Here is a 12,883-nt window from a genome sequence, read left to right as displayed (position 1 = left end):
AGAAGAGAGAGAGAGAGAGAGTTTTAGAGAGAGAGAGAGAGAGTTTTAGAGAGAGAGAGAGAGAGAGAGAGAGAGAGAGAGAGAGAAGAGGGAGAGATATTATGCTCGGGATCGAGAGAGGTGAGAGAGAGAGAGAGAGAGAGAGATTTAGAGAGAGAGAGAGATTTAGAGAGAGGGAGAGATTTGCTGGTGATCTAGAGGGAGAGAGAGAGAGAGAGAGAGAAGAGAGAGGGTTGAATTGGTGAAATGTTTGTCTCTCTGGATACATCCTTTTTCGCCTCTCTCTCCCTGTTCTTGCCTTTGTTTTCCCGTGTACTCACATCCCCTGCCTGTTCATATCTCTAAACATATCTCACTTTTACCCTCTCCCTCTCCCTCTTCCCTTCGTCTCATTTTGTCTGACAAAAAGACGGTGAGTTGGCCCAGCAAATCATCAACAGAAAAAACAACAACCACGCACACCTCTCTGGCCAAACGTCCACGCCACCACCCCATCTCTGGATATACGTTATACTTTCCGTTGGCCAAAACTGTCAGATTGATAGTGTCTCTGCATGAGAACGCACACCACATCTCTCTCTCTCTCGCTCTCTCGTATTTTACGGCAGCTCACGTCGTCGTCCTCTTCATCGTCTCGACGGGGCCGTGTGCGCGCGCAGCCGTTGGTTGGTACGTACCACTGGCTTCATGGCTTGATGAACCGCCTCAGCCTTCCGTTTATACATGTGTGTGTGTGCGTGTGTGTGTGGGGGGCGGAGAAGCGTGCTTGCTTGCTGCGTTCGTTGGCTCACGGGGGGTTGATCCCTTTTTTTCAGTGGCAGAGCTGCGGACGCACATTCTATAGCCCTGTCGCTTCACCTGGCTGCTACTGCTACTGCTACCGCTACCGCTGCTACTGCTACTGCTACTGCTACCGCTGCTGCTGCTGCTGATGTGGTTGCCGCTGATGCCCATGGGTATGTTGATCGGGGAATGACCTTGGACTGATTGATAGCCCCGGCCCCCCTTCTTCTTTTTCTTCTCCTTTTCCTCATCCCGCTCTGCGCTCTTCAGCTTAGGAGACCCCGCACCCAACGTTTCAACGTCTCACGTGTGCGCTCAAACTGCACGGGCATCATGTCAACCGAGGGACTGCTGGCCACGTCTGAAACGGATGAGGATGGCGCCCATTTGGCCGAAGCTCTGCCGCTAGCTGCTGATGAGAGCGTGGCAGAGCCACACCAGGACCAGGCCCCGCTCCTTCCGCCAACTGGGGATGGTTCCAACCTAGGCGCTCCCGCGGACAGCGCCGATGGGCAAGCTTCGGGTATGCTGCCTGGCATGGACACACTCAGCGAGTTTTTCGGCGATCAGCGCCACGCCGTGGATCTCGAGCAGCAACGCCTTGCCCAACTTGAACGCACCAATCCCTTGGCAGCCGCCGACGCCTACCGCGACCACGCCGTCATCCTCCTCTTGGAAGGCCGATACTATCTCAAATACCAACACCATCCCGTCAGCGTTGCTCACCAGCGCTCCTTTGCCCTCATCCACATGTCTCGGTACAACCTGTTCAAGTGGTTTGAGCTGATTGCCGCCACGCTACTCCTGCTCCTCGCCCTCATCGAAAAGCCGGCCGTCTTTACCGACATTCCCAACGGCGTCCCCATCGCCGTTGAACTCGTCCTCATGCTCTTTTTTGTCTGGGACGCTTATCACCGTGCTCAAGCCTCGGGCGGCTTTCGCCGCTGGCTCAGCCACCGCGGCAATCAACTCCGCCTCGTTGGCTTGGTAGCCATCTTTACTGACATCTTTACCAGCTTTAGTACCGACCACATTCGTCCCTTTCGCATGGTACGCCCCCTTTCACCGTCTCGACAAGCCCACCCGTGCTCCGGGGCCCAATCTCGATTGCCCATCCTTTCCCGTGTCCCACGATCTTGCTACACGCGCGGCAACCCCTCATCTTCTGGTAAACGCGCACACCACTCGATGTGGCGCTCTTAGGTGCGGCCCTTATTTTTGGTGGACGCCTATTATGCCGCCAGCATCCGTCGCGTCGTCTTGCGCATTTTCAACACCTCAGTCGGTGTCGTCGACATGTTTATGCTCCTCCTCGTTTACATCCTCGTCTGCGCCGTGGTACGTCTTGCCACCTCCTCGATGCTTCAAAGCTGGGCAGGAGCTATGGAGCGCGAAATATGGCGGCAGTGTCCGTCAGCTTTACGCTGGCACTCACACACGCGTGCGACGCCTCACGACTCAATGCCCCCGACAGATATCTTACCAGTACTTTTCGCCCACCAAGCTCTTTCACAATCAAAAGTCAAACGGCGATCCTTACTTTTCCAGCTTTGATGAGTCCTTCGTCAGCCTCTTTGTCGCCATTACCACCGCCAATTACCCCGATGTCAGCCTGTTCGCCTTTCACAACGACCGCAGTGCCGGCATCTTCTTCGTCCTGTACATGGTACGCCTTCAACACGCATGCAACCCAGAGCCAGCACCTCACGCACCATGCTACATGCATCTCTCACCATCCACTCATTCCTGTGTTGCACCCGCCGTTCCCCCCCCGCATCACGCCTTCCAGTTTTTCGGCGTCTACTTTATACTCAGCCTTTTCTTGGCCGTCGTTTACAATACCTTCTCGGATATTGAAAAGGACAAATTTCAGAGGATGCTTGTGCACGAACGTCGTGGCCTGCGGCGAGCCTTTGCCATGCTGGTCCATGTGCAACGCCTTCGTGCCCAAGCCAATGGTGGCGCCACTGCCCCCACCGCTCCGCATTTGACACCAGAGGCCGCCGACCGTGATCAGCCGTTGATGGACGACTATGAGACTGAGCGCATCTCGGCTGACACCTTCAGTGAATTTATGGCCCAGCTGCAACCTGGCCTCGCCGACAAACCCAAGACCATCAATTTGCACTTTGAATACCTCAGCCAGATAAGCCAAAGCGAGGTTGGCATGGCCGCGTCCGACAAGCCCGGCATCTCTCTCAACGCCTTTTACCAGGTCAGAAAAGCACCCTGCTTTGACCGAGCTCAATTTTGACCTGGCACTTTATGCATTGCGCCCCTCAGCTCATACCTTTTTTTTGGACTGCCTGTCTTCCTCCCCCACCGCCCTCAGTTGTATACGGCATTGACGCTGCGCTGGCAGCTAGATCCACGCGCAACACTCGCTAGCAAGACGGACATGCCACGCACCGAATGGAGCACCATTCTCCAAGAATACCGCAGCCGACGCACGTTTTCCATCAACCTGGCCTTTGTGGATACGGCCCTGTTTGAGTTTATGATCCAGCTGACCATCGTTGCCAACATGCTCTACGTCGTGGTGACCGCCTCCCTGAACAACGACAGTAATCGCGCCTCCACGCCGACCTACATTTTCTTTGCCATCTACGTGGTCGAAGCAGCGTGCAAGATCCTCCACTGGGGCCCCCGTGCTTATTTTCGCTCGACCTGGAATTGCTTTGACTTTCTCATCGTTATCGTCTCTCTGTCCGGCTTTATCCAACAATGGGTTCAACCCGACAGCTTGGGTACCCACGCCACCATCTACCGTGCGCTGCGCCTTTTCCGACTCTTCCGCCTGCGCAAGTCCATGCGGCAGGTGCTGCAGACCATGGTCTTTCTTGTGGGTCGCTTGGGCCACTACGTCATTGCCCTCCTGCTGATCTTCTACTCTTACGCCATCATCGGCATGCTGGCCTTTTCCAATACCACCTCCGAGTGTGGTGCCGAGTGTGGGAGTGCCTATGACATGGGCGCCGATGTCCCCGGCTTTTACCAGCTCATGAGCTTTGATAACATTCTCTACTCATACTATACCCTCTTTGCGCTCATGATTGTCAATAACTGGCAGTTCATCATGGTGTGTTCCCCGCTGACCGACTCCACATATATCTGTTCATTTTTTGGCTTTCCTTTCGTCGCGATGTCAGCACACTGCGCTCGCTCATCTCTCTCGTTTTGCTGCACGTGTGCCCGTATGTGCTCCGCTCTCTTTTGCCTTGCCCCTTGACAGCAAGGACATGTTGCAGCCACCTCGCGTGCGGCTCGAGTTTTCTTTGTGGTCTACATGCTCTTTATCGTAAACATTGTCAGCAACATCATCACCGCCTACCTTCTCGACGGTTTGTGCGCACGCAGGCTCTTGTCTTTCGGCTGCCATTCAGTGCCGCTTCCTTGCCGATTTCAGAGAGGGTTCTCACCACAGTACTGACTTGGTGCACGTGCCCACACAGCTTTCCTTAAGCTGCATCCACTCATTGCATCCTTTGATGACAAGCATGCGTCGGCATTGGAAGAGTTTTGCCAGGACCCTTGCAAGAGTCGTGAGGCAGACGACGATGGCGAAGGCAACGGTGGTAATGCCGGAGGATTTCAAGAGTTGCTGGACAAGGGCGCCCTTTCGGGCCAAGCAACCGTGCGCGTGCATTTCCCTTGCGAAGCACTCACCGCGCGCAACGAGTCTTTGCTGTTTCAGCACTTCCTACTCGATGTCACCCGCTCGGCCAACGACCAGAAGCCCTTTGAGCACGGCCTCGTGGCTGCCCGCTTCCGCGCTGGCTACGTACATAAGATCAAAGATCAGGAGTTTCTAGTTTTACCTGTGGCACTGGCTGATGTCTTGGTGGTGACGAGTAGCCTTGAAGCACCCGTCCTCTTCCGGCGCCGCGTCTTGCCAACGGTGTATCGCCTGCACCAAGCCTACATGGCCGGGGATGCCGAGGATGGCAGCGTATCATCGGAGCACGCCGGCAGTGAAAACCGCAATCCGCAAGCCGTGCACGCCGAGGGCGTGGATGGCGAGTCGGAGCTTGTGCATCACCTCGTGCTGCCACACGACGTGGCGATCCGCGCCGTGGCCCGCACTGATAAAGACTGGCGAAAGCTTCGACAGCTGCGCAACAGCGTGGCACGGCATGCCCCGTTTGTGTCGTTTGCCGACACGTACGACATGCATTACATGGCTCGTCGCCAACTAACGCGCGGTGATGTCAACCAGGCGCTTTGGGGCGATGACATTGAACGTTGGTGTGCCGAGGACGATGCTGATGCTTTGACTCAAGTAACGAGTTCCCCACGCTGGCTCCTGGATCTGCGTACATTGCGCCGTGAGGACCATGGTCGGCGAAGTGACTCGTGAGCGAGTCGCACGCTTAGTGTATGTGTGTTTGTGTGTAGCCTTGTTGACTAAATTGGCTTCAAAGCCAAACACAATGTGGGCACGCCTCCTTCTCACCTCTGGTTTTGAGCCGGGCTCAAGCCAGCATGACTGACCACCTCAGCAAACTAGAGATTGATCATCCCTATCCCAATCGAGAATTTGAATCTCATTGCAAATTAACTGCTCGTCGATAGTATTGTTCCTTTTTACGTGCCTTCTTTAGGGGTGAGGGGCTTAAGTGAGGGGTTCCTTGTGCTGAGATCCTTACCAGTGCGTTCATTGTGCGCGCGAGCCTCGAGCAATAGAGCAATATGGTGCGTTCAACCATTGGCAGTAAAATTGCAAGGCAACAAGAACAGCCAAGGTAGTGGCTAAGCCACGGAAAGGAAATGTATCCAGGTAGAGAAAGAAAAAAAAAGACGGAAGACGCAAACAGCCTGCTCCTCGATCAGGAATAGGGGAGGCAACACCACACGGAACGCCGCCCCAGCTCAAGGGCCAGAGCGGGGAAAGAGACCCACTACAAGACGAATAGTCAGTGGCCAAGTGAAGGGCTTTACATGTGCTTGAGGAAGGCCTTGGCGGCATCCTCAATCGAGAAGATGTTGAGGGCCTCGGTGTCGGGCAGATCGTAGGCTAGAGGAATAAGCATGGGTCATCAGGTCAGGTCAGGTCAGCACATCGGACGCGAGTAACGTGACAGAGCAAGTGGAATGCGAGTCAAGCCCACGCACAAAGATCTTCCTCAAAGACAGAGATAACCTCGACAACGTCCAGGCTGTCCAAGCCCAAGTCATTGACAAAGTGTGCCTGGGCCGTGAGCTACATGGGGGAGCAATGCAACAAAAAGCGAGCTGAGTTTCAGCACCAGGCAGAAATTTGCTCGAGCGCGCTGCGCTGCCCATCCGCCATACCTTGCTCTCGTCAATCTTGTCGTATAGCCTGAAGATTGATTGGAAACGCTCCTCGAGCTGCAGGATGATGCGCACGGAGCGAGACCAGTGAGACAACTGTCTTCTGGCATTGGGCCAGACCGTGCCCGAACCCGTGTCACCGGGATGATGTTCTTGGAGCACACAGACAAACACGAAAGAAAAGAGCGTTCAATGCCAAGAGTCTTTCAGCTTTCAGCATCGCAAGTCTCACCTCCTTCTGGGTTGGAACAGCAGCACCACCGCCGTACGCACTAACAAGTGAGGGGAAGGAGAAGAGAGAAGAGAGACAAGCAGTGAGTGTTTGGTTTCCTCCCACGGAAGGCATGAGAACAGCAGCACAGCAGAGGCAGCAAAGGAAAAGAGGTGCCAATTTTTTTTAGAGGCGTCAACACCGCAGGACTCCGGACCGAGGCCAAGCGCTGGCCGCTGCCCTTGAGCCACTCGCTCGCTGGCCCTCACATCTCTCTTCCCCCCCGCCCTTCTCGTGTTCGTGAACCAAAAGCAGGGAATGCACCTACCGAACAAAAGCCGGCACGGCAACACGAGCAGGCGTCTGAGCCAGAGCCCCAAAGCGGGCGGCCAGGGCAGGCGTCGTACGCGCAGCCATTGCGGCTGCCATCGCGCGGTTCATCAACATGGTCGCCGCCATCGTGATAGTGGATCGTTCTCAACAGGTGTTGGTACCAAATGCTGTTTCAAACATCTGTTTTGAACACATCGTCATTTCATAGCTTAACCCGGTCACTGGTGTCGAGCGCAGGCACCAAGTCGCTCTCGCTACTCACAACGACGGCGAGGCGGTTGAGAAGAACGGAAGTCTTTCAAGCGGAGGCCTCAGGGGCTCGGCTGGAGAGAGGGAGAGGGAGAGAGAGAGAGGGAGCGAGGGAGAGAGAGAGAGGCGACGCAGTCGATTACCAACACCAAATTTCAAGGCGTTGAAGGAAGAAAAGAAAAACGGGTTACACGCGAAAGCAACAGGGACGGGAGACACAGATTGGCTCGAGACCAGCGAGGGGGCAAATGAAGACAAGATGGCACATGTATAAGTTGATGTGCATCCGTCACTAGTTAACAACAACAACAACGACGGGAACAAGGACAACGACAACCGATCAATAATCAATCAACACTCAACAATCAATGGCCAGCGGGAGGGGCGGTGATCCACGCAAAGAAGGCGCACAGCACTTTGGGAAACATTTGTCCGACGAGCTACGTTTCCATGGCAAGAAGGCAACACCAAAAACCTTCAAGTATTGAGCGCGGGACAGGAGGGAGCTTGTGCCCGTGTCCAACGACTCGGAAGAGCCAGCGCGCATGTCAGTTTGCCGACGGTGCTTTTCCAAGCGTTTCCACATAGGCGGCAGCGTTGCGCATGGCCGTGTGAAAAAACGAGCGACAGCTTTGACCAAAGCCCCGCGTGACCTCGACTGTGCCAAATGATGTGATGGAAAGGAGTTATCGTCAAAAACATCATTCGTGAGGAGAGCAGCCGGATGAGGAACAGCAAAGTGCGGGTGGCGTAAAACAGCCGAGTATGCTATGACAGTCCACTCACGGAGCTGGGCAGATGCGCTTTCCGTCTCATTCCGAAAAATTTGGAGATATTTGTCGCGAGCCTGCCAGCACCCAGGAGCAAATTTGTCAAACGCAAGAAGCACCCCTGTGAAAAGTGCCATTTCCGTTATACACACACCTCGGTTTCAGAGGCATAGGGCATAAGTCGCTCTGCAAAGTGGCGGTCAATCAACGTCGCCGTAGGTAGCGAGTTGATGGTGGGCTGCTTTAGAGTGAGGGCGAGCATTTGAGCCATGATGACGTGGCGATGTCGCCGAATGGCCACATACACGTCGCCCGCCAATTCCAGAAATTCCTGCTGAACTTCCGCCCCACCCGTGGCACACAGCAGCTTCTTTGTCACCGCCACTGACAGGCTGTACTTGCAGCAAACGTGAGCCGCGCCCAGAACAAAAGAATAAAATGGGCAAAAATTCGTGCTCAGACTAGACAAACGTACCGCAGCCAAGGCTTGGGATCCGCTCCCAACACATAGCCAAAATCGACATGGAACACCTTGCCAGTCTACATCATTCAGTTTCCATCCAATGCGGGGACATGGCCCAGGATAGAGCACACGACGTAGATAGCAGATGTGAGCGTTGCATGACAAATGTGCTACCAGCATCTGCAGCGCCAACAGCATACCCGAGTCATGAGAATGTTATCGCCGTGTCGATCTCCGAGACCCAGAATGTAGGTCAACGCAGCGTACACGGCCAAGCTGTTCCACAGGCGGCGTTTCAGCAGCCCCACGGCCTAGAGTCACGAAAGACCAGTCTGTCAGCGCTTGGTCGGTTCCCAAGCACGGCGCGCACACGATGTGCCATTGCACAAGCCGAGGCGTTGGGCCATTGGCCAGAATGACGACTCACAGTGTTCGGGTCGTGATGTCGAAAAGTATGAAAGGCATATCCCCTAGACGACACACACAACACACCGCGACACCAGAAGTTAGGAGATGAGCGCAAGGTCAGTGGCTTGCTGTCAAAAATGGGCATGTCCCATCGCGGACAAGACATACTGGTCTTCAGCCATGAGTGATCCCAAAGTCTTGGCATTGTCAATCCACTCGACAAAACCATCCTCACTCGAGGTGGGTGTCACACCATAAGTAACAATGTCGTCGTCATCAAAGTCCTTGACATCAAATCGTTTGTCGGTTCGCAGCAGCTCCACAACGAGCCGAATGGTACGCATGACCGTATCATCGATTCGGACATCGTCTGGCTTGTAAGCCAGGAAGCAAGTCGATCGATCCTCGTTGAGGCGAACGTCAGAGTCGGCACGGGAAAAGAGGGACCCCTGCGAGGTGCGGGAGTCGGCACGGTCCCGCCAAGAGCGAGATTCCAAGCTGGCCGGGCTGCTATAAGAGACCGCGCTCCTCTCGAGCAACAAGGGCACAGGCGGCGTCACTGGGGGTTGGGGATGGCTTGGAAGCGAACTGCCCGGCCTGTGTTCGGGTTCTGACACGGCCCGCAGGTTGCTCGCGGGTACCTCGCTTGCAGTACCGTCCTTGCCCTCAATCAGATGGGGCGTTGTCGGTGCAGGGCTTGATTTCGAAGGAGTGGGCGCGTTGTTACACTCAGCTTCACCAGTTGGGGTTGCATCTCGCGAGCCTCGGGGACAAGCGACTGGTGTCGTAGACACGGTGTTTTCCACCAAGTCCTCCAAGTTGCAGTCCTCAAAGTCACTGCCGGAATCAGAACCACCATCCTCGATGGCTTCGAGCAAGGACGCGGTCATTTCAGCCTTTAAGCGGTCTTGGCGGATCTGTTGCTTCGCGTTGACGTCCTCTAACGTCTTTTGCAACTCGTTGGCGGAGCGCGCAATGAAGCTATGGACCATGGATGTCGGATCCTCCTCGTCCTCCAGATCAAGTCGGCTGGTCGCTACTGGTCGATGAACTGCAGCACCTCTCATGCCGGGCGAAGCATCCGCAAGTGAAAAGACGGGGATGGGCCTGTCATCCAGCCAAGGCCGCGAGGCTGGGCTGCGGGTAGTGGCAGTGGTGCAACGCGAGGAGGGCGTGGACAGCACCACGTGGTTCGGCTCGACATCAAATTTGAAGCGAACCATGCCCTTGACCCCCCCAGGGCACTGTCGTGGCACACAACAAATTGGAAGGGCAAAGGGGGTACAACCGGATGAGCTTTGTCACGACGGGCGGTGCCGGGCATGGCGAGAGCAAGAGCCCGTACCAGAATATCATCGGCGTGGATGGCGCCGAGTAGCTGGTTGGGATCATAGGGGAGCGGTATCGGAACCGTGTACAGCCCATCTTGCAGCTCTAAGCAGAAAGGTGAAGCATGTGCGAGAGTCAGTTCTTTGACGAAAGCACGAAGACCAAGTAGGGAATCCGAGCCATTCCCTGTTATGCTTCAACGCGCACGCACGTTCATTGATTTTCTGTCGCATTCGCGCGATGCTGCCCGAGCCAGCAGCACCGGCTCCATAGACAAGTCCAGCACGAGTGACTTCCCGGACATTGGCCGCCCATGTCAAAGGCCGAGTCATATTCTCAGTTGACAGATGGCCATAGTTGGGACTATACACGCAGCTCATTTTACCGCAAAGGTCCAACAGCATGCGCAAGGCTCGTGATGTGTTTCTTGGCTCACCCAGCATGCACTGCAGCAGCCAATAGAGATCGGTTCGAAAGGACTGCCATGCCCGGTGAACAGCGCGGTGATGAGGTATGACAAGTGACTGTGATATCAAATCCATAACACCGCCCACACGGATGGGGTATGTGCACAAACCTCCAGCTCTTCTGCCCAATCCAAAAGCAATGCCCAGATGGGAGGAAATTCGTCTGCATTCCCGCGCACCATGAGAATAGCCTCGAGCTGGGTAAGGATATGGCGGCCCATTTCAGCATTCCAGAACGACTTGAGTGACTCGAGACAATAATGGCGAAAAGTTGGGCTGGTCATTCCCACAAGTGGACTTAAAAGCGTCAAGGCCATTGTTGGGGGCAGTAATTGGCCGTAATCTGACATAAGGTCATGACAGCGCCTGAGAGATGCGTGGTATGTGCAAGTGAGAGATTGCGAGCCCGGTGAGTCAATAATTTGCACAGAAAGCAGGAACCGAGCACGTGACATACTCTTGGCAGCCCAAATGGTCACACGTCACATTGGAAGGAGACTGGCCGAAATGGCCGGTGATCTGTGTCATTGCCTCCTCTGGCGTCATATTGATGAGATCGAGGAGCGTCTTTTCCTGTCGGGCCGTGCAATTGGCGAATGCGCGAAGCTGGGGAGGGGTGCGAAGATTTAAAGCAGTAAGGCACAATGAGGACAATGTTGAATGGAACCAAAAGTGATACAACATGGTCATACCAATGTTGCCATCCATTCCGGGTGTCCACGCAAATAAAAGCGATTTCTCATCAGAAGCTGGCGCTCTTCGCACGAGAAATCCTAAAGCAGCATATGGGCGCGATGTCAGTTTTTTTAAAAATATTTGGCGAGGGAGGAGGGGGCAGGGCAGGGCGGGAACGCAACGATGGGTTTGGTGGGGCTGGATGGGTTTCGGCCAGCTCAAACCAACCTCGGGGCCGTGGGCAGAAAGGAGGCGATAGTTCACGGTCAGCAGCTGTTGGATGCACTGCTCTGCAGCTTGACGCCAGGTACTGTCTACTTCCTGGAGAAAAATGAGGTCTTCAAGCGGCAAAAGCGCCAACCGAAACGTGGTGGCTGCCTCGAGAACCTGCTCCTCTGCTCGTGGACCTACCAGATCGGCCGAGCCCAAACGCAGTGAGTTGGCCTAGCCCAGTGGCCTGTCGCCACACGTTCACAAAAAGCAAGAAACAAAGCAGGAAACACGGCCCCCCCCTGCCCCTAACAAAAAGATGAAAAGTGACCCACCTTGATCAAGGATGGACTTGCAGCGGTCACAAATGGGCGTTTTTTTGACGCGAGTGGTCTTCTCAAAAATGGCACGGCGGGCATAGGTGAAATATCGCGTGAAAAAGGGAATACCGACATCGTTTTCCAATTGCTGCGGGGAAAACAAGAGCACACGGCGTCGGGTATGAGGGTTGTAAGGCGTTATGTTGGGAGAACCGGCGCTGGTTGAGCGTGTGCGTGATGGTTGACTCGCTCTTACCTCGGCAAAAGCCCGGTCAAGCTGAATGTATCGTGTGCAACCCTGGCAGAGGGATGCGTTGCAGGAGCGGCACGTGTGGTGGCCGCCAATAATCTCGAGTTGCTCGTGGCAACTGTGACATGACTGACCAGACGATTCAAACCCATGGTCAGGGAGATTGTATTCAGGCAGACGTCTTGAGTTGTTTATGGGAAGCATGGGGCTGGGCTGGTACCTTGGTTGTAGGAGCGCGGTTTTTTGGGGCCTCTTCGGGAGCTGGCACGTTCAAGACCTGAGAAAAACATGACGGCGATTGTGTGTTTGTGTTGAGTTGAGCGAGCAGAGGGGAGCTTTGGCAAGGGTTGAGAAGCGCATACCTCAAAGCCGTCATCGGCGGCACAAGTGTCTTGCTTTGGCTTTTCAAGCTGCTTCTGGAGTTCGTCTGCGAGTAAGCCAATTGGGTGAGAGAGTCAAGGTCTGGGGCACGGCCGAGGGACAGGGCATAACGACACGGGCATGAGCACATGGCGCACCAACGGTCAGCGCCGCTACTCGGTCGCGGAAGGCATCCGAACCAATCGACATGACTTCTTGCACCTGATAAAGCAATGGGCCCCGCAACATACGGAGCCAGCCAATGGTGAGGCGTTGTGATTGGAGGAAAAGGCAGAGGAGGGGTGTGTGTGTGTGTGTGTTCGCGATGTAGGCTCGTCTAATATGGCCATGTTTCCCTTTGGTCGCTTGTTGTGGGGAGGCATGTACCTCCAAGATAAAGCCGGCGTAAACGACGGCAAAGAGGTCGACGAAAGTCAAGTTGTAAAAATGATGCTTGAGCAGCTCAGGTCGGCGGGTAGGGTCTGCAAAGCCGCCGTTGGTTTGGAGCATTGCGAGGCAGTTGCACAAAAGTTTAAAGCCGTAATCGTGTGCGTCGGGTAGCTCGAGCGTGTCAATAACATGATTCGGTCTGCCGGCGGGCGTGCATGAGTTTAAATTGGAAAAAAAAACAAAAAACAAAAAAAAAAAAGTCAAGAAAAAAAAAAAAAAAAAGGTGCGTGCGTGCGTGCGTGCGTGCGTGCATGGGGGGTGAAAGCGGGGGAGGTCGAACATGGAGGAGAGGGGTTGGCTGGCGTGTTTATCA

General features: G+C 54.8%; 3 protein-coding genes across 3 annotated transcripts in view; 1 reads left to right on the top strand and 2 right to left on the bottom strand.

Moving 5' to 3' along the window:
• Positions 1–23: 23 nt before the first annotated feature.
• Positions 24–954, bottom strand: MONBRDRAFT_30366 (uncharacterized protein; the record flags this gene model as incomplete). The annotated part of the gene is made up of 2 exons (XM_001750815.1): positions 24–194; positions 724–954. 2 exons carry the CDS (start codon positions 952–954, stop codon positions 24–26), a joined length of 402 nt encoding a protein of 133 aa, XP_001750867.1.
• A 366-nt stretch (positions 955–1,320) lies between these two features.
• Positions 1,321–5,140, top strand: MONBRDRAFT_30365 (uncharacterized protein; the record flags this gene model as incomplete). Its single annotated transcript, XM_001750827.1, has 7 exons — positions 1,321–1,833; positions 1,987–2,121; positions 2,258–2,449; positions 2,573–2,998; positions 3,116–3,862; positions 4,016–4,124; positions 4,236–5,140. The coding sequence occupies 7 exons, from the start codon at positions 1,321–1,323 to the stop codon at positions 5,138–5,140; spliced, it is 3,027 nt and encodes a 1,008-aa protein (XP_001750879.1).
• A 455-nt stretch (positions 5,141–5,595) lies between these two features.
• MONBRDRAFT_34747 (uncharacterized protein) overlaps positions 5,596–12,883 on the bottom strand; it is a gene marked incomplete at its 5' end in the record, with an annotated part of 9,616 nt that continues 2,328 nt past the window's right edge. Inside the window, 23 exons of the mRNA XM_001750814.1 lie at positions 5,596–5,797; positions 5,896–5,983; positions 6,076–6,132; positions 6,308–6,347; positions 6,615–6,708; positions 7,655–7,715; positions 7,793–8,030; positions 8,114–8,178; positions 8,302–8,412; positions 8,529–8,571; positions 8,678–9,753; positions 9,855–9,943; positions 10,050–10,317; positions 10,416–10,671; positions 10,763–10,911; positions 10,998–11,078; positions 11,209–11,387; positions 11,526–11,658; positions 11,767–11,889; positions 11,981–12,037; positions 12,123–12,187; positions 12,279–12,342; positions 12,508–12,602. Coding sequence (XP_001750866.1) covers positions 5,718–5,797; positions 5,896–5,983; positions 6,076–6,132; positions 6,308–6,347; positions 6,615–6,708; positions 7,655–7,715; positions 7,793–8,030; positions 8,114–8,178; positions 8,302–8,412; positions 8,529–8,571; positions 8,678–9,753; positions 9,855–9,943; positions 10,050–10,317; positions 10,416–10,671; positions 10,763–10,911; positions 10,998–11,078; positions 11,209–11,387; positions 11,526–11,658; positions 11,767–11,889; positions 11,981–12,037; positions 12,123–12,187; positions 12,279–12,342; positions 12,508–12,602 — 3,512 coding nt within the window. The 3' untranslated portion in view covers positions 5,596–5,717. The remainder of the gene's footprint in view (positions 5,798–5,895; positions 5,984–6,075; positions 6,133–6,307; positions 6,348–6,614; positions 6,709–7,654; positions 7,716–7,792; positions 8,031–8,113; positions 8,179–8,301; positions 8,413–8,528; positions 8,572–8,677; positions 9,754–9,854; positions 9,944–10,049; positions 10,318–10,415; positions 10,672–10,762; positions 10,912–10,997; positions 11,079–11,208; positions 11,388–11,525; positions 11,659–11,766; positions 11,890–11,980; positions 12,038–12,122; positions 12,188–12,278; positions 12,343–12,507; positions 12,603–12,883) is intronic.

This window comes from Monosiga brevicollis, genomic scaffold (genome assembly GCF_000002865.3).
Source record: "Monosiga brevicollis MX1 MONBRscaffold_49 genomic scaffold, whole genome shotgun sequence".
Lineage (NCBI taxonomy): Eukaryota > Choanoflagellata > Craspedida > Salpingoecidae > Monosiga > Monosiga brevicollis.
Note: the sequence above shows the minus strand (reverse complement) of the source record. Positions and strands in the feature narration are given on the sequence as shown.